At 42.7% G+C, this 10,632-nt stretch overlaps 2 protein-coding genes across 2 annotated transcripts; one reads left to right on the top strand and one right to left on the bottom strand.

The window, feature by feature from the left end:
- Positions 1 to 51: 51 nt before the first annotated feature.
- Positions 52 to 8,573, top strand: zbtb21 (zinc finger and BTB domain containing 21). Its single transcript, XM_032577209.1, has 2 exons — positions 52 to 176; positions 3,604 to 8,573. Exons 1-2 carry the CDS (start codon positions 173 to 175, stop codon positions 6,648 to 6,650), a joined length of 3,051 nt encoding a protein of 1,016 aa, XP_032433100.1. The 5' UTR covers positions 52 to 172; the 3' UTR covers positions 6,651 to 8,573.
- Positions 8,574 to 9,118: 545 nt separating this feature from the next.
- On the bottom strand, positions 9,119 to 10,429 carry atg101 (autophagy related 101). Its single transcript, XM_032577217.1, has 2 exons — positions 9,881 to 10,429; positions 9,119 to 9,776 (listed from the first exon to the last, which is right to left on the bottom strand). Exons 1-2 carry the CDS (start codon positions 10,130 to 10,132, stop codon positions 9,381 to 9,383), a joined length of 648 nt encoding a protein of 215 aa, XP_032433108.1. The 5' UTR covers positions 10,133 to 10,429; the 3' UTR covers positions 9,119 to 9,380.
- Positions 10,430 to 10,632: the final 203 nt, after the last annotated feature.

The raw sequence follows: 10,632 nt of genomic DNA, 5'->3' as shown, positions 1-10,632 counted from the left end.
ATCAGCCTATCAGCGCCCAGCGCACGTGACGAGCGGTCTTTGCGATGACCTCATCCCTGGTGTGGGATGACGTCAAATTCAAGATGGATGGAATCACGACAAGCAGGCTGAAAGCAACACAACACTGAAGAAAGTCCTGGCTGCGTGGAGGCGAGACCGTTTTCACGACGGGATGGGTAAGTGTGGCCAGGCTAACAGCGTTTCTCGTTGGACAGAATGAGCCAGACACAGAGTTGCTAAGTGCTGTTGAGGAGAGGCTTTTTCCCTTTTCCGCGCTGACGTAACTCTAAAAGGGGGGATTGAGCTGCTGTAAAAGCCGAGCCGCTCCGAGCCCGTGTGGCAGACTGCGCCGTGTCAGGACGGGCAGGTGTGCGTTTGCCCTCCTTTTGAGTGGCTAAAAGAAGAAAACGCCACTTCTACTGAACATAACGGCTCTAATTCACTCCCAACTCACTCCAGCGACCCGCTTTCTGGGATTAACAGCGGCGTCCAGAGAAGCGCGCTCAACTTTTCCGCTCTCTCCCCCCCCGGAGTGACGGAGCTGCAGGGAGCCGAGCCGTCGGAGCTCCGCTGCTGTGTCACACCGCGTCCACGGACACGCAGGAAGCAAGCGAGTGCGTCCTAAACTGAACGAGTCGTTTCTGTCTGAGAAGTTCTGACAGGAGAAACTAAAAGCCATGTCTAATAAGCCTCATTTAGCTTCCTCTTAAAAAAAAAAAAACTGCTACGGCGGCATTTTCTGTTTCCCCCTTAAGATTCCCGATAAGTTTAAGGTTGGAATCGACCTGGCGTTGTCTGCTTTTTAATGAATGAATGGAGCTTTTCCCCATTAACATTTATTGAATGTGTCGTGTCAATGTGCAAAACAGGAGAAAATTGCTTTTCCGTTGGAAATTTTCAAAGTAAATGTCAATAACTCACGTGAACAATTATTATTTTGAACAATGGGTTAGACTGGAGATATATCTTTAATAAATGATTTTAACTCAGTATATTACTCGAAATATCGCAAACAGCAAATAATGTCGTGTACCACTGCATACACTGTATAGAAAGTATAACAATTAAAACCAAAAAGAATAAAATAACATGAAATTTAAAAACAGTATGACAAGAACAAATGCTAGTAAGCAGAGGGAATATCAGTCTAAGTCACGGCTGAAGTTACAGAGTTTACAGATTATGTTATATCCAAATTATTTATAGACAGTTTATCTTGCAAGCGGTATTTGCAGATTTAAAGTTCAATGGAATGTTTGTATTTTATTTAAGGTTACATCACTTCTAACTTATGACAACCTTTAAAATTAGCATTTTCTACGGCTACTTTACTTTTCTAAAATTTCTTTAATTTTCTTTACGTAGTACTCACATATATCTTCTGGAGTACTACATCATATCCAGAGCTGTTATTTATATCTGAACTAGCTATTAAAAACATACTCCTGTATGTACTGTAGACTAATCATTTCCATTAGTGTAAGCAGGTATGCTTTTACTGCAGTGACCATATATTTGGTGGCACTGTTTATGTTTGTCTGTTTGTATTCCTAAACAAGTTGCAGCACCAAACCAAAGCATAATTCTGAGCTTGGATTCATAAATGGTGTGTCGGTACGAGATTCTGAAAGTCCGACAGCCTTCTAAAGAAATTCTGCATCACAGTAACTGCACAGAAATTTAGGATATTATGATCTAAGCGGTACTAACATGGAATAGTGATTCATTTAGACACATGTATATATTTTTATCATTAATAATTTAATGACTCTGCTGTATTTTTTGTGACCAAATACATTTTCCTTGTTCTAAATGAGGCCTTCTTTTATCCTCTCTGCTGAGGAAATTTGATCTGCTCTTTGCAGGATGGCATCAGCACACTGAGGTTTATGGCTTTCCCTCTGCTGAAGCGCCATGTTATTTTTTATTATTATTATATGATTAGAGATAATTGTCTGCACAGGTTGGTGTTGTGTTGAACTTTAATTGAAGGGTGTTTTTTATACTTCCTGCATTGACTGGTGCCTGACAGCAGCTTGACAAAACAGCGTTTTCCTGTAGGCAGACTGATAAAATGATGTAATGCCTCATAATTACCAGTGATTGTCCATGGTTAGAACTTGTTTCACTGTGTTTAAAAAAAATCTCCTGCTCTCTGTAGATCAGCCAGTAAACATGTCTCTGGGTTAAACTGCAGGCATATTAATAGCTACGTTTATCAGTTGGGAAGTTGTTGGTTTTTTTTTGTTGTTGTTATTTTATTATTCTTGTGAATATTAGCTTTGAACAAGACAGCGTAACTGTCTGATTCTTTTATAGGTGTTCTATGAGAGCAGTCCAACTTCCTGTGAAACACGTCAGAAATGATAACTTAGAATTGTCTTTTTTATATATCATTTCTTAAAAAATACTTTGGATAAATTGCTACAGATGTCCATGAACGGTCAAAAAATGGCAACATTAAACCTCCATGACTTTTAAAAGTAAGAATTTGGCCCTTACTTTTGAATTCATTGTGCATTTCCTTTTAATCCACATATACATAGAGGCTCAAGCAGATGCATACTAATATTTGATTCAAGCCACACACCTTTTGTAGCTTCGACACGGTCCTGGGGTAAGTCTGAGTTAGGCTGCATTTATCAGTTTTATTGAAATCAGCTCTTTAAGCTCTGTAGTCAGAAAAGAGAAAGTTTGAGCTACTCTGCCACAATGAGAAGAGGAATGTTCGGAGAAGTCAAGGTGTTGCTTTTAAACCTAACAATGCTTCAGATATAGTGGTGGTAGTACCATGATGAAGTACTTCCAGATGCTGGTTGTACTGGGGATAGAACAGTGAGATGGTTGAAACTGGGCCATAACTGGGTGTTCCTAAAGGTAAACATCACTCCCAAACCCACATAAAATTAGTTTTGGAAAAGGATGAAGTATGTCAACATGAAGCTTTTAGAATGGACCAGACCTCATCTTTACTGAAAATGTGTGGAAATTCTTAAAAACACATCAAAGCCACTATTTTTACTTCTTCATGGCTACAAAAAGCTGGGGGTTTCTCTGCAGATTACTGAAGGACATTTATCCAAATGTTTGTAAAGGATATGTATGTATATATTTGTTTCTGTGGGGAAATATGTTGCCCTATTTGGATTATGGAAATGTATATGTTTAAAACTTATTTCAAGTAACTTGTTTTATTTCCAACCCCTCCTGAAAAAAGTTATTGTATCGACATATGGAAACATTTATAACCCTACAAGGATGAAAAGTGAAAAATAAAATCAGTTTTATTACTTCTATAATTTCCACAGTTTGCCATTAGATGGCATCTTATATCTGGTAGATTTCTGAGAACGTTTGGCTTTTGTTTAATCTCTCTGCGTGAAGTTTAGAAGAATAATCTGGAGGTAGATATTTGCAGTAACTGATTAATATTAATATGATTATTAATATGAAATTAATATGTTTAACATCATATTGAGTTGAAGAGACAGAAATAAGTCAATCATTATCTTTTATTTTGTTTATGCTATTCTTTTTGCTCATTTGTAATGAAAGCCCAATATTAAAGCCTATGAATTAATGTACATCTGTATTCTCTTTCAGCCATGGAGAGCCTTGTGCATTACAGTAACCCCTCCCATGCCCTCTCAGTGTTGGGGGTTCTCAATGAGCAGCGGCTGCGGGGCCAGATGTGCGATGTGGTCCTGATTGTGGCAGACCAAAGGTACCAGGCCCATAAGAGTGTACTTGCTGCCAGTAGCGAGTATTTCCAGTCTCTTTTTACACGGATGGGTGGAGACTCTCTACGAGTTGTGAACCTGGACTTCTGTGAACCCGACGCCTTCGAGATAGTTCTGAATTACATTTACTCCTCCTCTCTTTTTGTGGACAAAGGCAGCCTGGCAGCCATTCAAGAGCTTGGCTACAGCCTTGGAATCCCGTTTCTTACAAACATTGTGTCAACGAGGCCTCACGCATCCTACTGCGTGTCCAGAAAACGGCTCTCGTACTCAGAGGGGGATGAAAACGATGCCCAGACAAGGAGCGTTATTGTGTGTCGGGTCCAGAACAACACAGCCCACCCCTCTCACTCAAATTATCAGGGAAAAACATCAGAGAGATCTCCATCTCCTTACTCTCCTCGAGGGACGACTCAGCTTCCATCAGAACACAACTCGCATGAGTCGGTCAAGAACTCTGAGACCAGCGGGAAATCATCCGAGCAGAACAAACCCCTGGAGAGGAAGTCCAGATATCCATATTCCACCATACTGAAAGGAAATTTATCACACATCAAATCAGTCAGGCCTCAGCTGACATCATCTGTGTCTTTTAGTGACGCCGATGTGCAGCACATCAGCCTACAGTCTGGTTCTGACCAGGACACCAAAGAGGAGATCGAAGAGCTCGACCACCACTATCATAATAACGTTCCCTTCCAGGGTCAGGCCAGAGAGCGGAGCCAGGCCACTGACCGGAGTGGCCCACTCATAAAAAGTCTCCTCCGGAGATCACTGTCCATGGACAGCCCTGTTCCAGTTTTCTCCCCAACGCTGGAACTCAAAGATCTCCAAAACCGAGAACAATCAGTCGTCAAAATTGCCTCAAAGGCATCAGGAACTGAAACGTTCGCCCACAATGGCAACTCGACTAGAGCATCCCCTCTGGTTCTCAGGTCCAAGTATCTCAACAGGTATGATAAGGAAACTCAGGTAGAAGAACATGTCAGTGTGAAAGCTGAGCCGAGCAGTCCCCTCGCCGATCCCATGGACATTGTTCGGATCACGGTTGGAGATGCTCTGCCAGTTAATCTCAAAGACTTTCAAACAAATTACAGCCAGGGCTCCAGGACAGATTTTAGTCTTCCAGGTAAGAGGAAGGAGCGGCCTGACAACAGAAGATACCCATTTAAAAAAAGTAAAGTATTCAAAGAACACGTTGTTTCACAGGAGACAGAACCTCAGCATGCAAATAGCGACCCCGGTGAGAACAACGCAGAACCGTCTCCGAATAAGATTTTTAAATGCTGGAACTGCCTAAAGGTTTTCCGCTCCAGTGCCGGACTGCATCGTCATGTCAATATGTATCACAATCCGGAGAAGCCGTATGCTTGTGACATCTGCCACAAGCGCTTCCACACTAACTTCAAAGTGTGGACTCACTGCCAAACCCAGCATGGGGTGGTTCAGAACCCAGCTTCATCCTCCAGCTCGTCTGTGCTGGATGAGAAGTTCCAGAAGAAGCTGATAGACATTGTGCGAGAGCGAGAAATAAAGAAGGCTTTGCTCTGGAAGCTGAAGAGGAATAAGCAGGGTTTGCAGTCTCCTTCTCTTGCCAAAAAGAGATCAAGGTCCAGCTTTGTGTGTCCCTACTGTGGCAAAGTGTTTGTGTTCCAGTCCCAGTACAGGCAGCATTTAAGGACACATCCTGCTGAAAAGGCCGACCAGGACACAGGGAGTGAGAGTGTCCTCTATCCGGAACAGGATGAGATCCTTCAACAGAACAACACAGACACTGGTGTTTACTCCTGCAGGCTATGTAATGTTAAGCTGTCATCACTCGTAGAGCAGGGCGACCACGAGAGAGGCTGTCGACACGCAACTGTGTGCCCTTACTGTGGCCTCCGCTTTTCGAGCCCGGTTGTCAAGAAGGACCATGAGGCCCATTGCAGGTACAAGAAACTGACATGTCTGGAATGCATGCGCACCTTCAAATCTTCCTTCAGCATTTGGCGCCACCAGGTGGAAGTCCACAACCAGAACATGATGACTGGTAAAAATCAGATTCACCTGAAGCAACCAGAGATCGATGAAGAGGCGCCCGACGCTCTGGGAGAGGAGCCTTACAGCGACGAGGCTTCAGCGCCTGGGAACTTTCCAGAGAACATCAGTTACAGCGACTCATCGGGTCCACCCATGTATGACTCTGAGGACTCCTCGTCCTACGTGCCTGAGGACCTGAGCATGGGCCACCACGGCAAACTGGTTGTGAAGGAAGAGCCATTGGAGGAGGCGGTGAGTGAGAGGGACGGTTCAGAGGCTGGGAAAGCTGGGCCTGAGGAACACGGGGTGCGGCCTTGCGAGAAGTGCGGCAACCTCTTCAGCTCTCGCAAAGACCTGGAGCGACACCAGGAGCTGCTGTGCCACATCAAACCGTTCATCTGCCACATCTGCAACAAAGCTTTCAGGACCAACTTCCGCCTTTGGAGCCACTTCCAGTCCCACATGTCGACAGCCAGCGAAGTCGGAGCCAAAGAGATGAACATGCATGCTCCACCCCTGTCTCCCTCCCCGCCTCTGACTCCCCAGAACTCGGAGCGGCGTTCTCCACAAGCCTCTGTGCTCAGATCCCCTCAGGCACCAGCAGCGGCAACCATCCCGGAGGAGTCGAGCAGCCCAGAGCCCTGCGGCTCGTCGGCAGGCAAGGCAAGCAGGCCTGGGGTGGAACCCAGCGGCCACGGTGGCTCCCTGTCCAGATCCAACAGCTTGGAGAATCCAGGCGGCCCTCACGAGCCGGACACGCTCTTCTACCACGCACCGTCTCTGTCTGCGCTGACATTTAAGAGGCAGTACATGTGTAAGCTCTGCCACAGAACTTTCAAGACGGCATTCAGTCTGTGGAGCCACGAGCAGAGCCACAGCCACATGTAGGGCCGACAGCACCGCCCTTCCCTGAACTCTTCATGTTAAGATGAGCACATCCACAAACCAGACTCTGAATGTAAAGCTTCTTTGCTTGCCTCCAGTTGTATATTTCAAAGTGGCCATGTTTATTAAAGGTGTAAAGATGAATGTGCAATCAATTGCTAGGTTCCTCTGTGAGATTATTATACAAGCAGTTAATTCTTTGAAAACTTATATAAAGATATGTCTTTTCAACATCTTTAGTTGTTTGTATTTACCTAAGTATGTGTTTTGTAAAAACAAGGTTCAGAGTTGTTACCCTCTTTATTTCAGCTGGTTTTGCTTTGTGAAGAAGAAGAAACGGCCACGTACCTTGTTCTTTCAGAGTGTGTGTGTGGAGGTGCATTAAGGTTATCAGGCTGCTGTTAAAGTAAATAATAATGCTTTTTTCTTTTATGTTGGCTATTTCTCTTGGTGTGAGTGGCGTCCCTTAAGATACTATTGGTGGCCTCAATGATGTAATCAATATGCACTTTGTTTAAAAGCTTACCTCCGTTATAGGACAACGCGGACAGCCGTGCTTCAGATCATTTAGTTGTATGAAGTGAAAATGAAATGTTAAAAATTATGTGTTTTTCTCAGACTGCCTTTTCAACATTCAATGTGTTCACTGGATAAGATTTCCTGTGCTATTAAACCAGATCAAGTACATAGTTAATGGATTTTTCTAATAATTAGCCCAATAAAGTTCAATTAGGTGGTCCAGTCCAATCATTAATCAAATGTTCTTACCAACAGAGGTAAAGATGTAGAAAAATCATTAAATAAACTCACCTTTTACAGCCGCAGCACTCCGAAGAACAGAAAAATACAACCTTTAAGAAGATTTAACTATTATAGCCCATATTAAGAAATCTTTGTTTTTAATCCAGGGAAGAAGGTAGATTTAGTGAACCAGTTCAGTGTTGATTATGTTTTGGATAAGATTTTCTAAATTCTAAGTTTCTTATGCTGCTGCAAAAAGAATGAATTTACATCAAGTCTTTTTCCACCTTTCGCCAGGCTTGCCGATGCATTTCGGCACATCTATATGCACAGTGCAGGCAGCCAGTTGGAACTAAAAGATTATGTTTTGCTGAATACAGTTCATGGTTTTATAGCTGTTCTTTACTGTCTAATTTTAAAATTCTGCAAACTATTTCTGTTTCTCAACTCTTTTTGCGTTTAAACCTGCAGAACCATTCATACAGACAACCAAACGCTGATAGATTTACTCATGCTTTACACTGTTTTGATGGCCTTATGTGTTTTTTTTTTTTGTTTTATTGTTTATCTTAGTTCACATAAAAGCACAAATAATTTTCAGAAAACTCGTGACTCAGGCATTTTAAGGTGGTTAATGTTTAGATAAAGTAACCCACAACCGAATTATCAAATTTATAAAAAAAAAAAGAAAAATAGATTATTATGATTGTATTCCAGCAGTTTTGCAGTTGTATTCTTGTATTAGTATATATTCCTGCCTTGGTGGATTAAATCTTTGTCATAATTTATCCTGACTGCTGCCATTTAGAAAAATTGGTTTCTGTTTCTCTTTTTTTTTCTCAGCAGGAAAAAAAGCTGCATAGTGATGTTCTGCAGAAAGTCTGTATTGCTACTAGTGCTCTTAATATCTTGTGAGAAAAAAAAAATTTCGCCGAATTGATTCGATTTATGTAAATGGAAGTGTTTATATTCTCAATTTTTGTACCTCTCTTTTTTGTTTTGTTTGTTTTTGTTAGTAAACAGAAGTTGGATCTTTTTACTCTTCCTGTGCTCTTACTGCAATAATTGATATTTGTATCTGCATTGGTTGCATAATTGTTGCTTTTGGAGACTTTGGTGTTGAAGTTTTCTACGTTTATTTTGTGCTACACTTCTGTAATAAAGAGTAACAGTGGAGTAAAGATACGACCAGCGGTAGTATTGTGAATTATTTCATCACTGATCTTGTAGCTCACTTAATAAGAAATTTGGATAATATGTAATTATAATCACAACTGCTGCTTCTTACATAGACAAACAAACATAACTTCTTTAAAGCTGATATAAACTCCTGTGCGCAACATTCACCTGCCAGAAAATATCTTTGGACGCCTGGCTGACGTGTGCGGAAGCGAAGTAATTCCACAATTCCACATGTTGTTTTCCTGTGGGCAGACAGTTTAGGCTTGCAGAGGATGTTTCTCAGGTTGTGGGCCACCGTGACACATTCTGACTGGAAACCAGGGGGTGAACTTAGGATGTGTTAGCTTTAATTTGGAAAAAAAATAAAAAATACAAACTGGAAATCCTGTCCTAACCTGCATGTAAGGTCACCCTCGCCTGAAAATGCACGCAGAGGAAGCTGGGTTTTTTTCCTCTCTTGTCAGTGAGGAAATCTTTTTCCCAAAGTCAGCTTTTATCATTTGCACCAAAACCAAGCTGTTTCTGTTTGTCCATTTCAGTCTGCAAAGTTTGATTAAGAATAATTTATTAGGAAATGGGACACTATTTACAGCTCTGTTGGGTGCTGTGCTGCTATAGGTGCAATTTCAGATCTTGGAAAACAAAGAGTGCATAATTGACAAATGAACAGAAACGGTGCAGAATCACATCTTACATTAACACCAGTGATAACAGACGCTGCTTCAAACCTGCAGCAGAAGAGCTGACATGTCTTTTCCTGACAGCAACAAAAAAAAAACATAACTATTTAGTGATTTAAGAAGATGATCCTCACAAGGCCAGAGTGTCTTTTATCAGCCTCCTCATGGTGGTGCTCACGGAAGTTCCGAGAGAATCGGTGATCTGGTACGTGATTTTGTACAGGTACGGCTGCACATCTTTCAGACTGGTGTCAAAAACATTGTCCACTTCAGACTGGGTGGGCATCTTGGGCAGGTATTCGTGGCGGTTTATGACCTCCACCACGTTGATCACCTTCTCCCCGAGCTTTTCGCCCACTTTCTCCCTGCAGATCTGTCTCTCCTGCTCATTAGCCAGGTTGACCACGCTGACTTTGATGCTCCACACCTCCCAGGGGATGCACTCGTCGGAGAAAGGCCAGCGAGACTTCTTCTTCTGGTAGAACTCCAGGGAGATCTGCCCCATGCCGTCGCTGCTCAGGGCATCCTGCGGGTATAAAAGCACAGACGAAAACGGGTCATAATGAGCATTTTCCAGGCCTCCTCACACACGACAAGGCCAATAATCATACGCCGAAGCCGCCCATTTACCTTGAATTCAGACACCGCTTTCCTGATCACCCTGTCCAGCTCCTCGGAGGAAACCCTGACAAAGGTGAAGTCGATGAAATCGCAGTCGATGTCCTGAGTGCCCACGGTGCCGATGGAGTAGGTGCCCTCCTTCTTGTAGTGAAACTTGCCCGTGCTTCGGTGCAACAAAATGGTGTGTAGCAAGGCGAGCATAGCCTCCTCCACCTGGCGAGCCTCCACCGTGACCTCCAGAACCTCCGAGCGACAATTCATGCTTAATAGTTGCTTATTTCCATTTACAGCTGAGCAAATACAGCCAGAGTCACGGTAGCTCCTACAGTGGGATGACGAAGGTATATTTTGTTTACCTCTAAAAAGGGGCGGAGACTTCCGCACTGTTTTACACCGTTCAATAAAACACTTCAAATGTGCTCTACTGAAAAAAAAATCAAATGTTTTCCTAGACAATTATGGATACAGAGGGCTGATAAACACCAGCGTAATACAGCTAGCTGGATATTTGCTGCTACACCAGAATGGACGAACAAATACGCTGAAGTTGGCTTCACATTCGCAGCTTCCGCCGTGACTCAATAAAGGGCTGCTCCGCTGTTTTGAAGGAACAGGACTGACTGCCAAGCTCTAGTTTAGTTCAGCTAGATTAGAATCTATCATTTTAAGGATATTAATATTAATTATTAATATTAATTTTAAAAAGTTTCCAGAAGTCATCATTAATATCTTCAAAGCAAAAGCAGCACAAACGAAATGTT

This window comes from Xiphophorus hellerii, chromosome 11, assembly GCF_003331165.1.
Source record: "Xiphophorus hellerii strain 12219 chromosome 11, Xiphophorus_hellerii-4.1, whole genome shotgun sequence".
NCBI classification, from domain to species: domain Eukaryota; kingdom Metazoa; phylum Chordata; class Actinopteri; order Cyprinodontiformes; family Poeciliidae; genus Xiphophorus; species Xiphophorus hellerii.
Note: the sequence above shows the minus strand (reverse complement) of the source record. Positions and strands in the feature narration are given on the sequence as shown.

Excerpts from the sequence above, each read along its gene's own strand:
- atg101 (XM_032577217.1), bottom strand. The coding sequence starts at position 10,132 with ATGAATTGTCGCTCGGAGGTTCTGGAGGTCACGGTGGAGGCTCGCCAG. Across the intron at positions 9,777-9,880 it reads AAGCGGTGTCTGAATTCAAG|GATGCCCTGAGCAGCGACGG; the intron begins GTAAATGGGCGG and ends TTATACCCGCAG.